Source organism: Pleuronectes platessa, chromosome 9 (genome assembly GCF_947347685.1).
Source record: "Pleuronectes platessa chromosome 9, fPlePla1.1, whole genome shotgun sequence".
NCBI lineage: Eukaryota > Metazoa > Chordata > Actinopteri > Pleuronectiformes > Pleuronectidae > Pleuronectes > Pleuronectes platessa.
The window spans coordinates 13,987,196-13,998,051 of NC_070634.1; the positions used below are offsets into that span (position 1 = coordinate 13,987,196).

Below are 10,856 nucleotides of genomic sequence, written 5' to 3' on the forward strand. Positions count from 1 at the left end.
CAAACCAGGATACATCAGATCTGTGGTCAGACTTCAAACTGCACTTTCTCTGTCTTCTTGTCACAGCTCATCTTCCATGAAGCCAAACATCTTTCTGCAGCCTGGGTGTGTCACAAACACAATGCGTAATAGTCAAGCTCAGACATTTCTGCCCTGTCGCTTATCACCGCGTCTCCCACGGGGTCGAGCACAGTTACTGCAGAGATGGAGACTCTGATCACAGGGAGAGGGATGGGGCGTCGGCCTCCTGTCTAATGGCTGGGTTGGGACTTCTGCTGCGACCATAAGCATCACCTTCCCAACGATCCCTGGCACACACACACACACACACACACACACCTAAACACACACATATACTCAGATTTATGAGATGAAAAGAAACACAAGTCTGTATTTAGAAAAACAAATATAAAGCTCAATCATGCAGAGAGTGACAGTTTTTTAATTTTTTATACTTTTTTGGTTTGAGACTCCGGCCCTTTTTAACACTAATTAAAAAAAAAAAATCATGATTAACAAAAAGTCTTTAGTGTTTCAGAAAAGTTCAAATTAAATCCAATAAAAATTTTATAAAATGGATTTCTATATCTGCAGTTGGTGTTATTGGTACTTTTTACACACTAACCCCACATCTCTAAATCTAAATAAGTTTATTGTAGTTTCTGTTGTTGAGGTTTTTGACAGTTTAAGTTCACAAAGGAGTAAGTTCTCTGTGGGGCTGGTTGGTCTTATATTAAGATAAGATAAGATGAGATAAGATAATCCTTTATTAGTCCCACTATAGGAACATTTTCCATTATTATTGTGTTATCGTTTTTTCCCCCTCTATACGTCAAGAAAGTAAAGGCAATTTCAACAGAAAACACATATTAGATGACAGTTTTCTCTATTGCTGGATGTATAACACATTTTAAAAACATGGAAACCGTATCCTTTCAAATCAAATCCAAGCTGTGAGTGGGTGCTGAAATCAGAGACAATGATAATATGGTTTCTGCTGAGATACTCAGATTAATCCGTAGCCGGACAACATGGTGACGATAGCTGTAACCTCTGGTGTTGGTCTCTGTGACAGGCTCATTTTTACAGATGGGGGTCGTCAGCCCCAAAATCAACCCATGTCCTTTTGTAACTGGGCCTGGGTCCGTCCCTAGACAGATAACAGAGACGTCCACATGTCTTGGATTTCCCTAGAGTTTTGAGTTTCCTGACTGACCCAAAATGCCACAACAGGGTTTAACCGGCACCATGAAGAATGCTCTGTGTGTTTACACATATTGCTTTTATCATACATTACACATTACATGGGAGCCAGGAATGTTTTTTTTTTTTTTTTTTTTAATGATTTAAGGCGTGGGACCAGTCACTGATCAACTCCTTTTAGAACATATCATCAATAATATCTACCCAAACCAAATTCAACAGGATCAGCATGTATGTTTTTCTTGTGCAAATTATTCTTTTAAATTGTTTTATAATTTTTACTCTGGGATGTGAAAGAGGGCTGAATACATTTTATGGCTCTGAGGTGGAAAACTAACACCTCCATCCAGCATGTGATCACAAAACGCTAATATATCAATATCACTGTTTGTTATTGGCTCAGAATTAAAGATAACAAATCAGATTACTAAAATGTTTTCCCCCAATATGAAGTCCAACTGCCTTGTTCTTTGTACTTTAGGCCATGGAAAAACAAATCAGATTAACTTTCACACACAAAAGGCCTTGACGTTCAAAGTGAGGAGTAACTCTCCTGTTTAGTTAATTTGAATGAATATGTTAATATGTAAGAGATGATAATAATAGCACCGCAGTTTAAGTGCAGGGGTCTGAGGTGTTCTCCCCCGTGAAGAAGCTTGTGAATGATTTCTCCTCACTGATTCAGAGCTCGGACAAAGTTGGAACCCCGCCCCACCTCTCAGACCCAGCCAATCAGGTTTGGGTATTCAAATGAGCCGACCATAAAGATGACTTGGAGCTGCATGTGTGACAGAACATAAGAAACTTCACCAGCACAGAGAGGTGACCTGGCTGTTCCCACAGTGGATTTACAAGCAGCCTCCAGACAACTCCAGACACTTCGTTTTATAGGAAAAATAAAGTCTCAATAATATGGGAGAAGAAAATAGGATTTTTTGGACTGTATGGATAATTTTGGTCAACGTCATTGCAGCTTTTTCTACCACCCCCGAAGCCACCACTGGGTTTGGTAAGATCACTTTTCTTGTTTTCCTGAAATGCCAGGATGTTATGTTCATGATCCATTAACGCGTGCCGTGCCGTGCCGTGCTGACCGGGAATAACCCCCGTGAACAGCCCCAGGTCTGCAGGTCTGCATCCTATTTCTCACCATGTGTGCATGGGGGTAAAGCCATGTCCCAGGCCTTTTGTCTGAGGTAACACAAGAGGGGGGAAAAACTAAAGATTTACAATGAAAAAACGCATTATTCAAAATACTGATAGTAATAAATGAAGTAAATTAACATTGTTGTCGATGCTGCAGTATAAAAAATAAGCCGGTTTTGGGGTTTAATTTAAAAAATCTCTAATTTTTAGTCACATTTCTACACTTGAAACAATTTAGACTTAGGCCTATTCATGTTTCATTTACAACTCTGGCTATTAAAATGGGTTCCATGAATTGGATTAGTTTAGAACTCAAATTTTTAAATCGATTTTTAATAAATATATCTCAACTTTAGCAAACAAAAAAAAAAGTACAGTTTTCAGTCCTGAACTTAATGCTGGTAAAAATGCAGGGGAGACAAAAGGGGGCGACACTGTCATGCTCTATGAGTCAGAGTTGTTGCTGCTTGCCTGAGTCACACTGGTGAGATTAGTGGTCTGCAGGAAAATAAGTTGCTGTTTATTGAAAACAGTGTCAGCTTCAGTGTGTTTGGCTTCTGCAAATTAACAAGTTGTGTTAAGGAGTTTTATTGTTGTATTGATGAACACGTCAGAAACCTGGCTCACATCAGAACTACATTTCTGACATACCACAACAATCTAATGATCTACTTGTCTGTGTCTCTGTGTGTGTGTGTGTGTGTGTGTGTGTGTGTGTGTGTGTGTGTGTGTGTGTGTGTGTGTTTGTGTGTGTGTGTGTGTGTGTGTGTGTTGCCACAGTAAACACTACAGCCTTCACTACTCCGCTGCCAACCACCGCTGAATGGATCACAGACTTCACTGACATTGTGTCCAAGTTCTCCCTGCGCACAGCCGACATCCCTGATGATGACATGTGCTACATTGTGGCCGGGAGGCCAGAGACCATTGAGGAGTGTAAATTCAATGTTCAGACGCAGAGCTTCATCCTGATACATGGCTGGACGGTATGTCACCCAACATATGCTCCTATAATCACAGGGTTATATCAGTCTACTTTTGGGTGAATAAACTAGAACCTGACTGATGGTGTTTTTTGATGACTGATGCTGTTATGAGGGAGTAAAACACTTCAGACACTGACAAATCAGATGATATATATATTTAAAGAAACTGGGAATTATTCCTCAGATGTCATTACGTAGCAGGCTTAATATTTAACGGTTACAACCACTAACTTTACTATAACTTTATTATAACTGTAAATGAAAGGAAAACACAGATATATAGGACTTGAATTAAGAAAGTAGATCAGAATTGTCCTTATTGTTTATTCAATAAGATTAAAGTCTTTGTATGGCAGCATATCTGCAAACATAGGTTACCGATGTATCGGTGAAAGGCTCATATCAGCTGATTATTATTGGCAAACCAATACATCAGTCTGGTTGGAACAAAAACATCTGCAGACATGAAATAATGATTTGTGTCAGTACAACGATGAAACAACCGACTAAATGATAATCATTCTTGAGCCCAGTCCAAACTGTTGAAGCCTGAATTTATCATTAATCTCTTTAAGAATCAGACTAAATCTGATGAATGAGATTCATTCAGCAAACTGATCCTCAAAAGTCCACTTCATTTCTGAGAAAATACACTGACAGAGTTGAGTTAGTGCAAACAGTCCATGCATCTCCTCCCATAATGTGATTTAGAGCCGGTCATGCAACAACATCTGAACCTAATGACACCCTGGCTGCTCTCCAACCCCCGGTGCAGAACGAGGGCCGAGGCCAGAATATATATCACGCCATACTGCAGCTGACCTTAGAAATCTGTGTGACCGAGTGTGTGCGTGTGTGTGTGTTGTGTTACAGGTAACAGGGATGTTTGAGAGCTGGGTGCCCAAGCTGGTGTCTGCACTGTACGAACGGGTTCCCGATGCTAACGTGATCGTGGTGGACTGGCTGACCCGCGCCAACCAGCACTACTCGACCTCCGCAGCCTACACCAAACTCGTGGGACGTGATGTCGCCAAGTTCGTAACCTGGATACAAGTGAGTGTTCTCACCGAACAGCTGACTTCCAGCTGAGTCACAATACCTACATCCTCTCTGTTGACTACTGGACTTGGCCTACAGATTTTGAATGAATCATCGTTATGTTAGTATGACAGCAACGAAATTAGAGCTGCTGGTGAATCTGTATCTCATGATGTGATATACATTTATATTTTTACATAGAAGTGCTGCTGCTGATATGTTTTCCCACAGGTCATGATCTTGAACACCCCATTAAGGCATTTTATAGCCGTGACTGTGGCTCGCAGCAGCCTCTCTTTACGAGGCTCAGTGTTTAGTGTAACACAGCTTTTGAATGAAACATCTGAGGCACATTGGCTCGAGTGACGCTCTCATTTGTTTGTCATTTGTTTACGTGACTTCAAACTTAAAAGTCTTTCAAAGTCTTGGACAATATCCCAAAGTCTATTAAGACCCCAACAGAGAGTTGTTTGAGTTTGCCAGGAACGTCTCACTCTACGGTATTAATCTGAAGCTGTTTAAGGGTGACATCTTGTCCCATCTCATCCATCTCTGCCCCCTCAGAATGAGATGCAGTTGCCCTGGGAGAAGATTCACCTGGTGGGTTACAGTCTGGGAGCACATGTGGCTGGAATTGCCGGAGACCTCACCAACCATAAAATCAGCAGGATCACAGGTGAGAACATCAACAGATACAGACAGTGAAAACATAAGCCGTTGTCAGACATGAACTGTGGAAAATGTCTGGAAATATTGGGTTCGGACATTCTCCAGAGTTTGCCTTGCACATATAAAGAACCCGGCAGGAGATTGTCCGGCTCAGACACGTTCGTGACAACAAACCTGTGGAGTGTTCGGATGAGGGCTGGTGCCTGGGTAGAGCATGAAGGACATGACGTGTAGATTCCACTGCAGAGATCACGTACAGCACATCCAAACTGTCTTCGACCCTTATTGTGAAATCCCGTCTTTCCAAGAGAACATTTTATTCTGTGTCTTCTACATGTTTGCCTTAGTTATTTTCATCAGGGCACCGGCAGGAGAAGTTCCAGAGAACGTCCGCAGCAGCTGACTCAGACATTTGTGTTCTCACATGCAGCCCCTTTGGCTAATGTGAGGAGATTATCTGGAGTTCAGTGCATGTCTGAAATCAGCTGTAGACACATTTAAGTTCATATTTCTAAACAAAAAATACACAACGGTTAGCTGTAGGTGCAGCAGTTTATGGTTTGTCAATCATAACTACTTTCTTAAATCGAAGGTGAATTTTGCCTTTATAAGCGCAGTGTTTCACCTCCTCTTTACAAATGAATCAGTCTATTATGACCATTTGTTTTGTTTTCCAGCTACAAGCATCAAACTGATTGGATAGATTTTAAATCTAAATTTACCAATGAATGGAAACCATTTTCTTCCTGTACTCTAAATGTGAATGTATCCATCTTCCTGAAATCTTTGAAACCTCTCAGACCTGCTTATTGTGAGAGCGGCAGTCCACAGTCACTGATTCGCTTGATCAGTGTTCAGAGCTGCACACGGTGGAAAGAGGCCAAATGGAGCAGATGATTTAATGTACAGTTGTATTGGTTCAATCATAGATGTGATCTTTCGGTTTTTGTGTCCTCATCCGTGTCCTCTTTCTGTAGTGTGGCCACAATAAGTGAAAACGCTTTCCTTCTTCTATGCAGGCTTGGATCCGGCCGGTCCCACCTTCGAGCACGCCGACGAACAGAGCATTCTGTCCCGTGACGATGCCCAGTTCGTGGACGTCCTGCACACCAACACCAGGGGCTCCCCGGACCGCAGCATCGGCATCCAGAGGTCCGTGGGACACATCGATATCTACCCCAACGGAGGCACCTTCCAGCCGGGCTGCGACATCCAGAATATGCTGATGACAATCTCAATGGGGGGGATCAAGGGCCTCCAAAGTAGGTCCCACAAACCCTCCTTGCTGTTTGTAAAGACTTTTAATCACTTTGCTTTAGTTTTAATTCATAGATGCAAGCATGTTTGTCAGCATCAGGTTATTCAGTCAGTATGTTGGCAAGCATCGGCCCTTATCATTAAGGCGTCACCAAGACTACAGCGGTCAAACTTAAATTGTTTCTCCAGCTGCTCAGACCTGATGGTACCTATCTTCTCCACCTCCTCTGTGTGACACATGGCACCATATGTACATGTCTCTGCCCACATTAAAGTGAATGATCGGAGCGATGGTGTTGTACATGGTCAAGAATTGTCACGCATGTTTACACAGTGTCAAAAGACACACTCTATAAAAGCTCTCAGGGGTTACAATTAAAGCATATGATCTTCTACCAGCTACAGATTCCTAGTGAGTCACCGACGGGTTCTTTTACATGAAGAGATGAAAACTTGGTATTTTTTATAGTTCACTTCCTTTGCTGTTGCCAAGTGCTTCAGCTGAGCAAGAAGGAACTTAGGGCGAAATGCCATATGGGTCTGCAATTGGTCGACGATGACGTGTCAAGAGTCATAAAACAAACACATACGCATGAGGCAGACATTTTTGACGTTGATATTTTTATTGACACATGACGTGGTTTCATTGTATCTTTGCCCTGCGTGTGTTACAGATATGGACCAGCTCGTCAAATGCTCCCACGAGCGCTCGGTCCACCTGTACATCGACTCTCTGCTGAGCACCGAGCAGCAGACCATGGCGTACCGCTGCAACTCCAAAGAGGCCTTCAATAAGGGCATGTGCCTCAACTGCAGGAAGAACCGCTGCAACAAGCTGGGCTACAACATCAACCCTAAGGTCCGCACCACCCGCAGCACCAAGATGTACCTCAAGACCCGCGACATGATGCCCTACAAAGGTAAATACTGAGAAAAAAGACACGTACCTTCAAGGAAAATGGTATCTTTCAATGATATTTATGTAGAAAGGACTTGGTACTTTACAATATGATAATAAAAAGATGCAAATGTAATAATTTAGCACAATTCACATAGAAAATGCAACACAGATTGCTTCACATAAATATATAAACACTCCATGCAAACACTTGTGTCCAACAAGTAGCGAGCACTCAGAAGGTCACATGGAGAGCAGGTCATGGGTATTTTAGTGGCTGGGGGTATGCTGGTAACGTGACACCATTGCATATACCAGCAGTGGAGAGGTTTATTTAAGATTTAAGTCAGCAGTGTTATTGTGGTGCAGTGGAATGTTGAGGATGTTTTAGAGATGCTTATGTGAGTTGGAAGCTTTGTATGTTTAGTAAATGTTGTTTTGGTCATAGATGTATAGTATATATGCAGGAGCTTATTATTTCTAAGAGGGATAAGCTGTAACTTTTAGTTTGATTGGCAATACGAATAACTTGGATGTCAATAATGGTAACAACTAAAACTTTGAAACTTTAAAGCATAACCTGTAAGTGCAGTACTGTGACAGTCACATTAATGTTTATTATATCATTATAATGTAGTAATAAGCCTACTTTAAGTGTCATTCTGAGAGGCGTGGGCCAGTTGCTGGGAACACGACAGGCTGTGTTTGTGTCTGAAGTGTAAATCTGACCCTCAGTAAACTGTTTACTCTGCTCTCACAGTTTTCCATTACCAAGTGAAGGTGCATTTCTTCAGTAAGGACAGTCTGAGCTTCACCGAGCAGCCATTGAAGATCTCTCTGTTTGGCACCAACGGAGAGAAGGAGGACATCCCCTTTGTCCTGTACGTACTTCAAACAGTAAACCAGGTCACACACATGTGTCCTGCACACAGACAGCAAACAGTTCGATCTGAGCAGCTGACCTCTGACCGTCTCTGCTCCTCTCACCCTGCAGGCCAGTGCTGAATGGTAACGCCACCCTCTCTTTCCTGATCACCACTGACGTCAATATCGGAGACTTGATGATCGTGAAGCTGCGCTGGGAGAAGGACTCTATCATCAGCTGGTCCTTCTGGGGCAGCCCCCAGTTCCACGTCCGGAAAATGCGCATCAAGTCCGGGGAGACCCAGTCCAGGTAAGCTGTCAGCAACGTCAGCAACACCAAGACACAGAATAAACCCGGTGATATTTATGTATTTCCATTGACATCTGTGTTTATTTCCTATTTCAGGGTGATCTTTAGTTCGAAGGAAGGAGAGTTTGCGTACCTGGTCAGGGGAGGAGAAGATACAGTGTTTGTCAAGTCAAAAGAAGACAACATGAGCCGTAAAGAGAAATTGTAAGTTAAGAGACAGCTTCCTGTATATTGAGTCTGGATGTGTCACCTCGACTAGAGATGTTCCGATACCATCATCGAAAATGTCGACAATTTGGCAACAATATTTCACGCTGGAACGTCACACAAGCTAAATGGCAACGTGTACCACCTGCAAGACTTTAGCTTTGAGGGGTCGAACTAGTGTTGCCAGTTACAACACCAGGAATATGCCATACCACTTCCATATAGAGTTAATACAGCTCATGAAACACATTATATACGTTATTTGTTTAGATGAATCGTATCGGAACAGTTCTTTGTATCAGTATACCATAACAGGAAGAGAAAAATGGTATCAAAACATGTCCAGCTTGATCAACGAGCCTTGTTACCGTATGTATCATCAGAAGAAGAAGTTCTTCTATTCACTGTTTTCTTTTGTCTGTTTTTTTGTTGTCTATAGGATTCACAAGCTGAAAATGCAAGGGAGTAATTTTGTGAAGAACGACGCTTGAAGTTGCACTCGATCAGACACATCATGCACATTATCCATCTCTTCACACACAGCCAAAGATGGACAGCACCCCGTGAAAGCCTTGTGCTGCGAATGAGAGAGAGAGAGAAAGAGACGGAGAGAGGGAGAGAGAGACACTGCTTAATCTTTATGATCCTTCCTGCGTATCTTTACTCAAACTCCCAGTGCAACCAACACAACCTCGTCCCACTGTGCTGGAAGTCTGTTCACAAGCTCTCCTGTTCGTGATGATGTGCTCACACTTTTATAAATTCACACTCTGAGAAGCTTTCGCTGCATATCTTTGTAATCATTGGTTTTTGATGTTGAATCTGTCATTTACTGTTTATGCTGATTTATAATGTAATTTCAAACTCTGAACTGGTGGGTGTTCTTTGCTTATGTGAACTTGGATTATTGTTAATGTTAGAAAAATGATTCAGAGTGACAGGCATGATTTAGGCACATTTCTTTTTTTTGGTTTTTGTTTGTTATTGTGCAATTTGATCACTTTGTCCCGAAAATTCATCTACATCTCACCAGTAATTCCCAACAATCAACAGGGACCAAAGAAATATTTACTGAACAGAAAATCCCAGTGGTCAATGTACATACCTTTCTTAATCAGTATTATATATATTTTTTTTGAATATGAGTTATATGTTAATATCTGATCTCTTGAAGCCTTGCTTTTTCTTTGATTGCGTTTTGGTTATTGTGTCACTGGTCACTTTAAAAGGCTCTTTGTCCCCTGCAGCTGCTTTTGATGTTAAGGTCATTGAAAGTGCCGTCCAGCACGGTCACGCGTTCTTAGGTTTTGTCATGAAAATGAAGGTAACTTTTAATGATCCAGTAATGGCTAAGTGCACTTGAAAATTGAATGAATGGGTCAACAGTGTCTCACCTGAAGCAGTTTACCTCAATGACTAAACTCAGTCTATGACATGCCCTTATTTTGAAAGGTCAAACGTTACTACTAAATCACTTAAAGAAATTAAAAAATACAAGCCTTTGTAATTTGTGATGGACTGGCCTACATGATAGCCATAATACATCTCAAGAATACTTCATATTGTATTTATGGAATGTACATTTATATATTTGTATATTAAGCTGTAATATATTTTGGCAGGCTTCCATTGTCGTGTGTGTTTTTATAAAATGTGATTTACTGCAAAAGGCTTTGGAACGATTGATCAAACTGGTCTCCATGCAAGCTGTTAAGTGCACTGTATCGAGAAAGAGCCTGGGATGGTTTAATAAAGAGATAATTCAATTCTACCCACTGCTCAAGTTGCTTTTATATCATAACTTATTTAAGGGTTTAAGAACTTGACAGATCTGACCTACTAAGCTACAGTCAGGAAGTGGTGGTCAAACATCTCCTGTGGTACATTTTCTAACAAAATGGATATGCATGGAAAAAATTTAATACTGAAAAAATTATTTGGATCTTTGCTAAATATTATATATACCTCATATAATGACAACTTTGACAATCACATAATTTATTATATACTGCAAACCCCCAAATACTGATGCATTCTACAACAGTTAGAGTTTGTGCAAACTCAATGCAAGGTGCCCCTTATACCCTGATAAGAACAGTTTAGATACAGAACGTACACAGAGCCTGCTTAGAGTTAATGCTGGAGCATTCTATTCACACTTAGTTTTAAATGAAAGTCCTTTTCATCAATTCAGCTCCAAAGAGTTTGGTAAAAAACTGCTGTTGAAAATTATCTGCAGTATTTCAATGTAAAACATATACATCACATGGAAAAATCA

General features: G+C 41.2%; 1 protein-coding gene across 1 annotated transcript; it reads left to right on the plus strand.

Annotated features, from left to right (window-relative positions):
- The first annotated feature begins 1,973 nt into the window (after window positions 1-1,973).
- On the plus strand, window positions 1,974-10,349 carry lpl (lipoprotein lipase). The gene is made up of 10 exons (XM_053430678.1): window positions 1,974-2,212; window positions 3,130-3,335; window positions 4,209-4,388; window positions 4,938-5,049; window positions 6,062-6,304; window positions 6,974-7,219; window positions 7,958-8,078; window positions 8,192-8,371; window positions 8,468-8,575; window positions 9,018-10,349. The coding sequence occupies exons 1-10, from the start codon at window positions 2,116-2,118 to the stop codon at window positions 9,067-9,069; spliced, it is 1,545 nt and encodes a 514-aa protein (XP_053286653.1). The 5' UTR covers window positions 1,974-2,115; the 3' UTR covers window positions 9,070-10,349.
- The last annotated feature ends 507 nt before the right edge of the window (window positions 10,350-10,856 follow it).

What these genes read in the sequence shown, in the direction of transcription:
- lpl (XM_053430678.1), top strand. Translation starts at nt 2,116, where the DNA reads ATGGGAGAAGAAAATAGGATTTTTTGGACTGTATGGATAATTTTGGTC. An exon ending in GGGGATCAAGGGCCTCCAAA is followed by an intron (nt 6,305 to 6,973) that starts GTAGGTCCCACA and finishes CGTGTGTTACAG; the next exon opens with ATATGGACCAGCTCGTCAAA. An exon ending in ATGAGCCGTAAAGAGAAATT is followed by an intron (nt 8,576 to 9,017) that starts GTAAGTTAAGAG and finishes TGTTGTCTATAG; the next exon opens with GATTCACAAGCTGAAAATGC.